Source organism: Haliaeetus albicilla, chromosome 18 (assembly GCF_947461875.1).
Source record: "Haliaeetus albicilla chromosome 18, bHalAlb1.1, whole genome shotgun sequence".
Classification (NCBI taxonomy): Eukaryota; Metazoa; Chordata; class Aves; order Accipitriformes; family Accipitridae; genus Haliaeetus; species Haliaeetus albicilla.
The window spans coordinates 24,035,255-24,050,019 of record NC_091500.1 but is presented as its reverse complement, the minus strand read 5'-3'; the positions used below and the strand labels follow the sequence as shown (position 1 = coordinate 24,050,019).

The window sequence follows — 14,765 nt, the reverse complement described above, 5'->3', positions numbered from 1 at the left end:
AACTAATGATTTTTTTTTTAATTCTATTAACTGCAATTGTGGCCCTTTCCTTTTGTGCACACTTACTAAAACCCCTAGTTTTGTATTTGCTGCCTAATATGCAGCTACTGTTCAGCTACTGAGAAGTCTTTCAAAAGCTATTCTTGATCAACCTCTACAATTACAGAATTTCTATGTAAGCAGAAAATGGGATGACCAATATGGGATGCAGTCAACACAAAACAAAGTATTAGGTAGATACAGAAACCCAAGATGTTGCTGATTGAAGGTATATTAGTGTATTTATAAGACAGGCAAATTATTTTGCCCTCTTATAGAGGACTGCTTAGGATTTAATTATGGCTAATTTCATCCCCCAATAAATGTTCAATACTATTTCCACTGGATATAGATCATTAAGATCCAGAAATACACTGTAGAGTATTTTGAGGAGTCTACTGTTTATTTTCTGTCTGTCATTCACATGCTAAGGATAGGTGATACAAATATAGATTCTAGCTGTTTATATTTCTGAAGTAGCAGGAAAGCTAATTGAAACACTGATGATAAGGCATTTACATCATATTTATCAATATCGACTTGTGAATGGTATGTCCAAAGGAACTGCGAAACATCAAATTAAGGGGGTTCTGGGTTAAGAGAAACCTAAATAGTAAATTTATTTTATTTGTTTAAGAATATGCTGAACAGCTGCCTAACAAATCATGAGGTGGCTCATTATTATGTATTTTACTTATTTTTAACTACAGTCACTGTAATTTAAAATAATAAAGCATTTGTAATATGTTTAGAACAATTCATTCTGTTGCATTTTAGAAAAATAATTTGATTTTTCTAACATATGCATAAGTGTAATTAATAATCAGCATTAGCATTAGAGGTTACAATGTTAGCCTACTCCACAAATTACATTAATGTGACTTGATTGTAGTCAAAAGGAGTCTTATCCACCTCTGGAAGCCTTACGTGCATAAGAAACTTTGATCACGTATATTCTGATTATGACTGAGTTAGCTGCACAGTGGTATGTACTTGATTTTATCCAACTTCTACCCATTTCCATGTTGTTTTCTATAGTGAACCTTTTAAAATATAGAAGAACATGGCCTTGAGGTTTCAGAAAGGAAGTTTAGTTGTGATTAACATGCTTTTGAAAGTAAACCCATGATTTATGCTAAAATATAATAAAATACAATTGAAGCTTTTGAAGGCATTGGTCTGCATCTTAAATTACAATATTATTGATATATTTTTCTAGAACCAAAAGACATAACAGGATGGTTTTAATTAAATTAGATTTTGATACATTCTTAAAAGGTAGTTTCTCATGTGGTGCCTGTAATAGCTGTGGGTTGCAGCTTATGCTACAGAAGGCTTCTGTGATAATGGGTCAAGCCTAGCCTTAAGAAAAAACAGATTTATAGTTTTAGCAAATAGACTACCATATATGTTATATGGTTATGAATAGTAGTTGGGAATAAGAAAAAAGACAGTTCATAACAATGCAGAGTACTACATGTTAAAAAAGGTAATATCTTTAAACAGACATAAAACTTAAAATCGCCAGAGAAGGTGTATTTGGGGAGTAGCCAGGAGTATGTACACATGGAATATAACCACAACCTTCCTAGGTATTCATGTAATTCCCTTGTTTCAGAACTGGAAATAAAGATTGTGTTTAAGCTGCCTTCAAGATGTGAAGATTTCCTAATGAATTTTCAGATTTCGAACATGTGTTGCCAAATCAAGCATAATTTTAAGCCCTTACTATGGACTACAACTCACTTCTATTACATTTACTTTTTAAGAAAATGTGAGGTGGTATATTGTCTTCCTGTCTAAGAAATTATGAAAAGTGTTTTCATATTTCAGTTTCTTCTGTTTGGCTTTTTTCCTAGTTATCTCCTGTGGTGGTCTTCCATCTCCACCAAATGGAAATAAGATTGGAACCTTAACAGTGTATGGAGCTACTGCAATATTCACCTGTAACACAGGATACACATTAGTTGGTTCTCATGTGAGAGAATGCTTGGCAAACGGTCTCTGGAGTGGCACTGAAACCCAATGCCTAGGTAAAAAAAACCAAATTTTTGTTTTTTCTTTTGTTTTGTTTTAAGCAAACACAGTATCAAGTACTGGAATTCAGCTTTTATCAAGCAACAGCATTTTTAAATCAATGAAAAATAAAGGTATCTTAAATACAGAAATATTGTGTACTGCATATGATTTTATACTATTCTACAAGCATATACCTTTTTATTAGAAGTTAGATTATATTTGATGTTGTTGGAATGCTCTTTGGACCAGCAGGGTTTTTTAAGTGACTCAAGTGATTGCCCGCATTTACAGTACTTTGATTTGCTTTGTGGAGCAGTCACAGGGTGTGTGATGAAACTAAGCTGGAAGATGAGCTTCAGTTCAGGAGTATTCCTGGTGCTTCCCAACTACAAATGAGCTTTCAGCATATTGAACATTCAGTCAAGGGAAGTAGACAAGAGACAGCCCAAAGCAAAGCAAAGCCAACACCCTTCCAAACCCTGAGTTTGGACCTTAAGTTCTCATCCCAACTCCTTCATTCTTCAGATCCACTCACGTTGGTTTGCACTCCTAATATAGACATAAGAAAACTGTTTTCTTTTTCAGTTACCTTTGAGACTCAGCAGTGGCTGTATTCTTGGTTGTGGACAGTATATTTATTTCTGGAATCTTTTATTTGTTTTGTCTGCCCTCGTTTTGCAGATTTTCTTCTTGCCTCACAGCTGAATGTACTCGGTTGCTCTCAGGAAAGGAGGAATCTCTTTTTTCTTCTCCAGAGTTCAGCCTCACTTAAAAAGCAGCTTTCTTCTCTGCTGCCTAGCCACATCCTTTTAGCAGAACACAGAGTATTCCATGCCTGTCTAGTACCTTTTAAACAAAACAGTTTGACCATCTATCATATGCAAGAATTGAATTGTTTTACAGAGGAAATAATTAATTGATTTAAAAACCAAAACAAAACAACTTGAGTAACTAAGATATCATTATATATATCAGAATAATCCATATTCCTGGTTTTTGCAGCAATGAAACAGTAAAAGCATTGCTTTATAAGGAAATGATAGTAGCTGTAACATGAATTGTCAGCAATTATTCTCTATCCAGAACTCGCTTCTTGTAAAATTTTCAGGTAGGCTAGAGCAGTGTTTGGTTAATTTGATACATGTCTAACAGTAACATTTGACTTAAAGCTTTTAAATAAATTATGCTGATTCATTTCTAAATTATAAAATCCCTTGTCCTCCTACTCTGTAGAAATGTTAAGTTTTTAAAAACTATATTAACATGACAATTTTGCACATGAAAAATAAAATGCCAGTTATCTTCCTCTGATCTTGGTATCTTCAAAACATCCCACTAAAAGAGTCTATCCAGATATGTTCTGCAATATCTCATGAAGACCAACGTACTTTTGCCCTATCTGAAGAAATTAATTCAAAACGAAACTGAAAAAAAAACTTTTTCTAAGCATCAGTTCTTCAAACCTTCATGCTGTCTGAAGAATCCCTGATGTTGTCAATTCCATGAACCAAGTCAAAATAAACCTGACATCTACATTTACAATAAGTTTTTGTCAGTTTGGATCTGTGAGAAAGAAGTTTTACATGCACCTAAGGAACTGATAATGAAAGGTTGCTGAGCATTCTTAGACACCTGAATCCATTCTTAACTTTCTCAATGTCAGTAGCATCACTGTCTTTCTGTGTTCAGATAGACGTACATATGATTTCTGGCATATCAGGTTGCTGGTGCTCATTACCTTATAGATGTAAGTGATAAGTAGGCAGACTGTGCTGGTTTGCCTTAAATTTCTAAGCAAAGTTACTTCATAGTACCATCATAAAGGGCATTTGCAGTTATGGATCTTTGAGTTCATGCTCTCACCAAGGTGCAAAACTGAAAGAAATGGCTACAGTTCCCCTGAGCAAAACATAGAAAATCAGAGCTGCATTTTAAAACACAGCAACGTTCCCCTGGTAGAATATTCTATTAAAAGAAAAGAAGAACATCTGCATCCCAATAACCAGGTATGATGGGACCACATACCAACTCAGTCACGTCTTCAAAAAAACAATTTTCAAGTGTCATAAATTTCATCTTAGCAGGTTATTAAGGAAAAAGAATAGCAAGTATCTTTAGATAAGCTTGATTTTTAACAGAGTACTAGTGAGAACATCCTGCATTTCTGAAGATCTTTAATGTCTGAAAATTCTTCTAGAGAAAATATTTTGAAACAGTTTGCAAACCACAAGACAGTAATGCACTAACAGACAAAAGCATAATAATCTAACCTTGATGAAAGAGAATGTGGAGTTAATCAGCTGCATATTAACTCTATTCTTCATCAGTATAGAACAGACAATTTGATGTATTGGGGTATAGATGAAATACAGAAATATAGGAGTCTTCTCTCAGAGACAGGGATAAAATCTCAGTCTTTGTGTCCTACTTGCCATGTCGATTGCCTTTTCTTGTTTCAATTCAGATACTAGGCTGTAGCAGCAAGGAAAATGAAGACAGAATCTTTTCAGAAAAAAATAGCATGAGATCATGTAATTCAAATCTCAGTTAAGATTTTATAACCTTTGATCATGTATTCCCGACTGAGTCCTTCATTTTGCAACAGTAATGTTTGTAGTACAGTTTTCGTGAATATAGTTTTACAGTATGTCATCTCTTAAACTACAGGGTGGTCAGAAGTAGTGACCATTGTCTGATAGAGCTAACCTAGCTTCTAAATGACAGTTTGTTATTAGTGAGTTCCCAGCAAGACGTAGTTGTTTCTGGCAAATTTTGTGAAGAGGAAAAACACTTCTCTGGCTTAGTATATTTTCAATTCCATACACTTTACTTTTCAATTTAAAATGTGCTTTATTAAACATGATGTCATTTTGATATAGGAAATAATGACATAAATGGACTATACTTTAATTACTACTTATTTTGATATTTAGAGCAGTAAAGGAGTAAAATACATCTTTTTTTTTTTTTTTTTTTTACCTAGGAAAAAGAATTCCACTAAGGTGCTGGTTAGGGGAATGCTATGCTTCAGCATTACTTTTTCACATACATAAGTTCATCAGTTCCACAGTGGAACTATGTAAGAGGTTTGTATGTGAAGATACATCAGCTTCCTACTGGTGTCAGGTTATCCCTGAACTGAAGCTGACTTTTAAAAGATGTTGGAACTGCAACTGTGAAGATCCAACAGCCTCAAATTTGCATGTGTAGGAGTATTTTCCTCAGCCCTTTCTTCTGTTGCAAACACACAAGCTATATTGAAAAAAAAAAAGAGCTATTACCCCTCAGGTTTTTGCAGTTTGTTATACCATTCATTGCCAGTGTAGTGCCTCGCACCTGCATTTTATAATTTCAAGCATAAAGATATGTGTTAGCATTCATTCATTTTGACTAACCTGAAATAGCACTTCATCATCTGATCAATAATAACAGGATTAGTACTTATGTAGTGCTTTTCTTTTTTGAAAGGCTATACACACAGGATAATTTACCTGCTAAAATATACAAACTAAATAATATACAAATCTCAGTGGATTCTGTTTGTATTATAAATAACTCCTGCTCATGGAAGGCTGGAAAAGAATTTTTTCTTCTATTCTGACTACTGAGAAATATATTTTACCACCGAACACCCCAGAAGATTGTCTATTGTAGCCATAAATTTGGATTCAAGTAGCGTAGAGATGGAGAAGAACTGATCAGTACAGGACTTACATAGCAAACAGTTTATTCTTGAAATCGGTTTAAAAACTACACACAGTGATGCTTTTAACTCTTTGGGAAACAGCTAATAAGTTTACAAGATCTCATAGTTAGGAAAGCCAGTATTTATATACAGCTTGAATTTCATTTATATGAATTAATCCTTTTCTTCTCCAGGAGTGATTTGCTGTTGGATTTTGTCTGTTTCAGTTATTTACAAATCTGCATTGAAATTGGTTGAAATTGGTATCCATTATCTTATCCCATTGGTCATAACTAATAAATTTTTTTTTCCACCTGACTGTCTGCATTTTGAATGATTTCTACAGATCTATTCCCACTTGTAATGAACACAGGACCTCTTGCAGGAACTATTAATGCAGTAAGAGCAATGCTTGTCTTATGATACTTCCCAATTATTTTTTCTAAAAAATTTGGCGGACTTTAGTTTCTATTTGATTGCTGAATGCAACCCTATGGTTAGAGCTTGTAAATGCATGGATCTACCTCACTAGACAAAGAAGATCACTTTTAGAGCTGGAAGGTTGTTAATCACTATTTAGTCTTTGCTATTTCAAAATCAGACAAGCTCTATAGTGCCAAAAATCTGCACAGCTCTGCGTGTGGAAGTCTAAATTTGAGTTATCATCACATGCATGCTGCAGAAGGTTATATTTCTGCTACTAAACCTCTTCCTGCCTCTCTACATTCTCTCACATAAGGGATTTTCACACCATGTACTTTAGACACCTAATTTAGATGCAATTTAGAGTACAATCTAAGATCCTAAATTCCCCACAAGGTCAATGGAACTATGCAGGCTCCTCCAGAGAGCAATTCAGGAAAGGTAAATTCTTAAATTTTAAAGCTAGATGATGTGAATGCCACCAGTTGTGTATTCCTAAATTTCAAGGACAGCATGCACCAAATTTATTTCAGAGGTGCCTTTAGGACTTACCTGAAGCCTGTGAAAATCAGGAGGCAGACACCCAGGGAGCTCTGAATGAGCCTTTCCATTTCAAAGGAATGATAATGAGTCAGAGATTCTTTTTACCTACACTGTACCTGCATGAATGTAATTCAGGACAGCTGTAGATGAAAATAGGTATCACTTTATGTTACCCACTGGTCTGTGTAGAATCAATTTATGATTTCAGGCCAGCTGAGTACACTAATTTCTGTATCTTGGGAAAGGGTTTGTCAAGTTTGTCAAGTCCTTATTAATTTTCTCAAAAGAAAGCGAAAACCAATGACTCTAGTTAATGAGTCCAAGGCTAAATATAAGACCTAAGTCTTCAGGTAGTTAGTATTATGTGTATTTTTTCTTAGTTATACAAGGATAAATAAGAATTGTTAGGCAAGATTTTTTTTCAGTTTCAGTCAATTACTCACACTGCTGATATTTCATATCTCTTCCCCTTTTTTCCTTCCAAGAATAATTGCACCTATAAGTCACAAAACACATGTTTTTGTGTCTATGCTTTGTGTGTGGGGGTGTGTATTGGGTCTGGCATCCAGCCAGGGTCAACCCACCACAGGGTGACCATACATACATGTAAGGCATAGATCAAATTGGAAACCTTTAAGAGTTTGCTTAACTCTTTCTCTAGTATTGGTGGCATTTAATCATGGACTAAATTGTTTTCCTGAACAGATATTTTTACTGATTTTTTATGACTTTCAGGTGCAAAACTATACATAAGTCAAGGGCATACTTCAAAATCTAAACTTAAGTATAATATCTACTCCATTCCATTTTCATTAATTTTTAGCATTTTTTTTCAAAAAAAAGTAAAATCTTATGTAATTCTATAATATATATAATTCTCTACATTTATCAGTGTGAAAAAATCCTGCTGATGATTGTGCTTGTGTAAAAATATCTGATCCTGTAATTGATAACTCATAGGTAAACTGCAGTATGATACTGTGATATGGGCTTATATTTCAAATTCTTATTAAAATAAAATAGAATTATTTGTATCTTGCTTCCAGATGTTTTAGACTAAAACTACTGAACCAACCTTGAACAATGTGAACAATTTCCTTAATACTTGAGAGCATATTTTGTTAAAGAATCCACTAGAAGCCTCCTTAATTTTCTTTTAATCTAATTTTACTTGATGGGAAAATTACATACATTTTGTGTTATTGCACTGCTCTTGCAGTTCTCGAGCTGTAGGAATATTTAATTTAAATAAGTCAAAATTCTCAGAAAAATCATTAAATCCACTAGCTGGAATGATCTGTAAATGAAATGAATCACATAGTAAGTCCAGCAACTTGTTAAATTCCCCTTTAAGAGAAAGTGCATAATATTTTGTATTTTGCATTATGCTATTTGGCACATCTCAGCTATCCTTCTTCTTGAAATTTCCTGTGGTTCCCTGTGTTTGGCTTCAGTGCAGCAACTGCTTTTCAATTCTTCACCCTTTAGGTCTAGAAAAATTAAAAAAAACCCAAACAGATGTATTCCACTCTATTTTGTATAATACAGCTTCTCTTTTCCCATTTTGCATCTGTTTCATAGATTTCTTTTCCCCAAATCTGCCATTGTCCCAATTGCCTGAATGACAATTTTCAGAATTGTCCCAATGCCTGAGTATGTAGGACCGTGAAGAATTGTTTTCTTTAGAAGAAATTCTGATTAAAACTGAGGCATACGTCTGCTCTAGTACATAATTCATCTAGGCTGTAGATTAGCCAGGCCATGAATTAGTTACTCCTATTAGTATGTTTAGGGGGGAGAGATGATAGAGCAGTAGAGGGAATCAATTAAGGAACTACACAAATAAACTGAACTAATATCTGTGATTTGACTGGGTAAGTCTGAGGTGATGCATATGTCATTGTGAGGCCTCTTTCTACCATGCTTGAAAGATGGGAACAACTGCAATTACTGGAAAAAAACTCAATTGTAACATCAGGTTTCCAAAGAAGGCAAGAGGCCAGCTATTTCACCTCAGTCCCTGGAAGAAATTAGGGAGCAAGTAGGAACTAAATCCATTTCAAGGCATAGGGAAAACAAGAAAATAGCTGGGAATGGAAAGGATGGAACAATCAAAACAAACCTTAATAATCTTACTGCCTTTTCCAATGACTGTCTCATCCGATGCAGATTTCAGTAGATTTCAGCAGTAGAGTTCTTTCACTTAGTGTTGTAGCAAAACTTTTGAAACAGTCTCCCATAATATCCTTGTAGTCAAATTACGAAGACAGGGACTGGATGGGGGGACTACAAAATGGGTGGGAAACTAGTTGAACTTTGAGGGTAGCGTTTCATGATTCAAAGTATGACTAGCAGCCAGTGGATACTGAGGATGAATACTGAGGCCAATACGATCCAGCCTCTGTCAGTGACTTGGATAACAGGCTGGGGTGCAGCAAGTTTAAGGATGCCACTAAATGATGGGAGAACAGTTGATATGCTGGATTGCTAGACAGAGGGACCTTGAGAGTCTGGGGGAATGGGCCAACAAGAAGCCCACAAAGTTCAACAAATACAGAATCCTGCACTTTTCCTAGAATAATGCCATTCATGAGTACTGGCTTGGAACTGACTGGGTAGGGAGAAGCTTTACAGAAAGCAACCCAGGTGACCTAGTGGCAAGGCTGAACAAGAGTTAAAAATGTGGCCTTGCAGTAAAGAAGATCACAGACTGGACTCTCTGAGCAGCAGTGTAGTCAGCGGGTCACGGTTATTATTTCCTCTTCAGCACTCATGTGGAAAACTGTGTGTAGTTTTTGTGTCCTCCACTATACAAGAGAGATACTGGAAGCTGAAACAAGTCTGGGGGAAGGGTCCTTTAAGGGGCTGGAGGATGTGATAGACAAGGAGAGGCTGAGCAAGGCTGGAGGAGAGAGAATGGTAAGGGGGATCGTATTACTAATTTGGACTGAGATCAATAATGTAAATTATTCCATGAGACACTTCAAGGAGAAAAATACACTTTCAATGTCCTTGTTACTCTCTGTTGCCATAGTCCTTGTCAGGGGAAGAGTAGCTGTGTAAGAAGCTGGGTGTGAAAACCTTACATTCATACTTTCTTCAACAAATTCACAGAATATCACAATGTCTTCTTGAAGACATCAGCAATCCTACAATTAAGATTATTATAATAATCCTATATGCATGAAAAAAATAGTCAAGTGGCATGTGTTTTACCATTCTCATGTTTTAGAAGAGCCATTAAGCGTAAATGAAGTACACTGCCTAGTGTTATTAAAGAGTCTTTATTAGAAAGGAGATTCAATACCAAAGAAGCTAAATTACAAACAAGCTTGCTGTTGATGGATACAGCACAGAACGTCACACACCCCCATACCAGCAGCAGACATGAGCCTCGGGTCCCTGTCCCCACATCTCAAAATGAGGACTTAGCGTAGTTTCAGATGAAATTATTGCCAGTCATAATTAATCAGTGTCACCAAAAAATGGAACTTTTTTCCTCCTCTTTAATCAGTAAAGAGAAACAGTTTCCTGCTCAGCAGCTCTGTTTTCAAACAGAATGAAGAATCTAGGGAGAATAAAATCATTACTTGGCTTCCTTAGTGCCAAGAGTGCTATTAATCTGGAGTAATGTGTTCTGTATTGTTTAACAACAGCTGATATAACTAAGGAGGAAACAGTGCTGGTAGACATTCCTTCCTTTCCATGCCTTCATCCGTCTGGAAAAGGTGGCTGTTTCAAAGTGTGCTGACCACATTGGAAAGCAATATAAAGAAGAGTTCATTATAATTTTGACATGAATATGAATTTATAAGCACAGAAAAGGCATTAAATATGTCAGTTTAGCTAAGAATCAGCTGAAGATAACATAAAGGTGACTATTATTCGGAAAGAGTAAACACGATAAAAACACTTTTTACAATTCATTAGTAAAAGCCATTAATAAATAAACATGAATTTAATTGTAGAAACTGGAGCTGAATGTTAGGAAATATTTGAACATAACAAGGTATACTTAGCTGTAGGAATTTTTTTTTTTCAATAAGTCTGTGTAGAAACCTGCTTTCTATGTTGCAGGCTTTGAATTAGACTGAGAAAATTTCTAATAAATAAAAATAGGGGCCTAAATGGCATTGTAAAGGAGCTAATATAGCTAAGTGGGACATACATACATACATATCTGAAATAACTCAGTGTTTCTTCTCTTGAAGGCAATAGACTGATGGTGATCCCACAGAAATGATTTACGTTTTCTTTATTTTTTAAAAAATTAGTTATGTTTTGTTTTGGTTTTTTTAATGTAATTACAGTCTTAGGATCTGTCTACTAATGTCTGAGGACCTGCTAGTGAGAAATCAGTTGTTTGCTGGATATGTATAATAACAAGGGCTATGTTTGGTCTAATAAAATAATAACACCAGGACATGCAAACGAGCATGAAACTTGATTATGTCTCCTGTTAAATCATGAGAACAATGCCTAGACATGTTTTTCACTAAGATTCTCTAAGACAATTTCCAGGAACAGTTCAAGTTAGCTTAAACCAGTACTGATCCTGGTAGGCAGCTTGCTGGCAGCTGTGCTGGTTTGGAGGGCAAGAGATTTTCATTTTATGGATGTAGACTGCTCTGTGCTGGTTGGCCTCTACCAGAGAATGGTCCCAATGATGTTTATTAGTAGAGATCTACTTACAAAGTCCAAGGCAAATCATGAATGAGAGAAACCAGAACTCTATCATGAAATAATAGTATGGGTTTAAGAGTTAAAGACATTTTAATTCACACTTCTCTGAGGAAAAAGGCAACCTTACTAAAGCAAAGGGGAAAAAAATATCCATGCTAAAATTGTCAGTTTTCTAGCAATTAAACAGAATGTTTTGTAATTTCAGACATTTGCAATTTACATTATCCAGACATTCTTCTGACAAATTTGTCATTTCTGCAACAGAATCTGCAGAAAATATACATAGGAAAATTAAAACTATTTGAATATCACTTCACCCTAAAAAAGTAGAAGTATCACCTGTAGTTTTTACATCTCAGAACTTGTTCTGTACAGTGCAGTATTTGACTCTAATATATTGTTTATTGAAAGCAAGGATGAAATTTTGTTTTCCTAGCAGGATTCTTGTAAATGTTGGCAAGTTTTGTGAGAATATATGTTTTTGATGTGTTGTTCTTTTATTGTAGCTGGTCACTGTGGTTCTCCGGACCCAATTGTAAATGGTCATATTAGTGGAGATGGTTTCAGTTATCGTGATACCGTAGTCTACCAGTGTAATCCTGGCTTTCGACTTGTTGGTACATCTGTCAGAATTTGCCTACAGGATCACAAGTGGTCTGGACAAACTCCTGTTTGTGTCCGTAAGTATAATTAATTTTTCACTGAATTATTACTGCTATTTTAAACGTAATTGAACATTAACAGTGGATTGGGTGTTCAAAGGTGTTTGAATGAGATGCTCAGACCAGATTTTTATTGGACCTATTTTCAATTGCAAGAGTTATTATGATAATCGAATGCACTTTCTAACCTAGAACAGACTGAAAAATCTATATCCAGTAATTTCTGAATTCTGTTGTTTCAGAAACAGGATTACATAGGCATTGAAGTGGATTGAACAGCAGGCTGCAACTGTATAACTTCATTTATCTCTCTTTCTTTCTCCAGGCATAATTTCTATGTCAAATGTGGGCTTACTAAGCCTCTCCCCTATTTTTTCACCAGGAATACCAAAATCCCTTGGTCTATTTTCATTGTTTGGTGGGTAAAGCTGGAATACTGTTCAACTGTGCAGTTTTGATGGTGACTGCCCATTTTTCCATGTTGGCCTCCTAATATTTACCAGTGCAAGCCCAGGCATGGTATTGGATTATAACACATCTGTTAGAAAAATTGTTAACTTTTTTATACCCTTTAGTAGGACTTTTTTTGCTCTTAATTTGCCTGCTTTTGAAAATCCCATAATTAATTGCTGGAATTGTTGAGTCTTTCCTACTCTACTTCCATCCTCATTTGCATAGCAGTTTTTGTGACATTTTCTGAACCATCAGCCATTTAATCAGAGTCAAGTCTGATTTCTCTGCTTTTTATTTTACTACCTTATTGTGTAGTTGATTTTATTGTTCTTTTTCAGTTTTAATAAGCCTCCCTATTTCTATGCAATTTTTATTGTTTTTAATGAGCAATTATATAAATTATTTCAATTTTGTAATTTTTTAAGATGTCTGCAGTTCAGACAGAAGTACTTTTGTCTATGCAGAGATAGTCACTGAGATGATCAGCTTTTCTGTTCAATCTCTGTTAGTATCCTGGTTTTATTTCTGAGAAAATACATTACTCATGAATCATTAGATTTAAAAATGTTCAGTATTTTCTGTCTTAGTGGTAAAATGAAAATTTCAACCTGTATACAGCTGCAGGAAATACCTGCCAAGTGTCATTGTCCTTTTAAAATCCTATTTATATCTTCAAGTGATTTATATTCATCAAAGGAGAAATGCCACCAGCTAGCAGTATTACTTTTAGTGGATTAATTTTACTGTGCAGTGAATAAAATCCCTTCAAAAGAAAGGGGCAAAGCTGAGGGGGGGTGGGAGGCTTTCTTCCTAAATTGATGTTATCATTACTCTTATGAGAAGAACTGGCAGCAATTTCTGTCATTATAGGTTGTCTAATACTTCCCGTTACAACATGGTTTTCTTTTGCTTATAACTGCCAGACTAAAGAGCCATACAAAATGATTTTTTGTTATGTCAGCATCCAAGCTTCAGATGATTTTCCTATTTTTTTAATTTATTTATTGTTCTAGTTATTAAAAATTCTCATAAAAATGGCTGTTATTTCTGAGAAGGAAAGTAAAAACATACTGTTTACCAATGCTAGAAATGTGCTCTCTAATGTGATACTGAAATGGTTTTCTGACTGAGCAGTGTGGACCAGGAACTAGAAATATGGCAGAGGTACCATAAAGAAGTTAAGGACTGTGCCCCTGAAAATTTACCACAAATTGTCTTTATTTTGTGAGATTTTTACAGAAGATCACACATAATTTTGTATTTCTAATTGGCTTTGAAAGGAATTTCAGAGTTGCAAGTACTAGACATTGTAATCTTCAAAAAATATCTAAGGAAGGACTCAGAGTACTCCACCTGTGACTACTTTAGCTTCTTAGTTTCATATGAAAGTCAGCCTTCTTCATCTTGCACAATTTGTGACATACAGGTGTTTCCCTATTCCTTTATTGGATAACCAGTTGGACCACACTTTAGCCAGATATCTTCTGAAAGATCTTTTCACTTGCTGGTTATTGAGAGTTAACAGGAGATACAAAGATGTCTGATCAGTTCCTTGTGAGTAGCAGCACAACAGAAATCAGGAGACTAACCTTCTTTGCTAAAAGTATGTACTATATTAATGATGACTGAAACATTGGCTTAGTTATATAGCTAGGTACTCAGACTGGTTTTTTGTGGGTTTTTTTTTTCAAGTACTATCAGTACTACCATTATTTCTTCTGTGTTATGTATTTTCTGTGGTGAGATGGAAGTCTCCAGGGTCTAAGAAAAATACTGTGTTAAAGACTGGAGTATATATTTCGGAGTTATATTACATTAAGTGTGTTGATCTCTTTGCAATATAATAGGCAAATGTGTAATTCCTTAGCGAGTATTAGTTTCAGACATGCCAGGTACATCTATTTTCCCATGACACATTTAGCATGTGTGTGGATACACATGCATGTGCGTGTGTGCATGCGTAGGACAGCTGTTTATATTAGGATGGAGGAGGGAATTTCTAATCCACCATTTAGATGACATATAAACAACAGTAATATCCTTTATTTGAAATGTTTTGGCTACTGCTTAGGTAAACAATATTAAATTGATTGTGTAAAAAGCTTAGTGGTGATTGAAAACACTATAATGCCAAAATGATCTACTTTGCATTTGTGGGGGGTTTTTTGGTTTTTTTTAAAGATGCTTTTAAGTACTTGCTACTACTGTGTGAATCCAGCTACTGCAGTGTTGGTCAGTCAACAGCTCAATGATATCTA

At 35.1% G+C, this 14,765-nt stretch overlaps 1 protein-coding gene across 1 annotated transcript in view; it reads left to right on the top strand.

The window, feature by feature from the left end:
- The window catches only part of CSMD1 (CUB and Sushi multiple domains 1), a 1,233,014-nt gene that overhangs the window by 1,154,430 nt on the left and 63,819 nt on the right, over nt 1–14,765 (top strand). The window contains exons 52-53 of the mRNA XM_069805938.1: nt 1,899–2,072; nt 11,899–12,072. Coding sequence (XP_069662039.1) covers nt 1,899–2,072; nt 11,899–12,072 — 348 coding nt within the window. The remainder of the gene's footprint in view (nt 1–1,898; nt 2,073–11,898; nt 12,073–14,765) is intronic.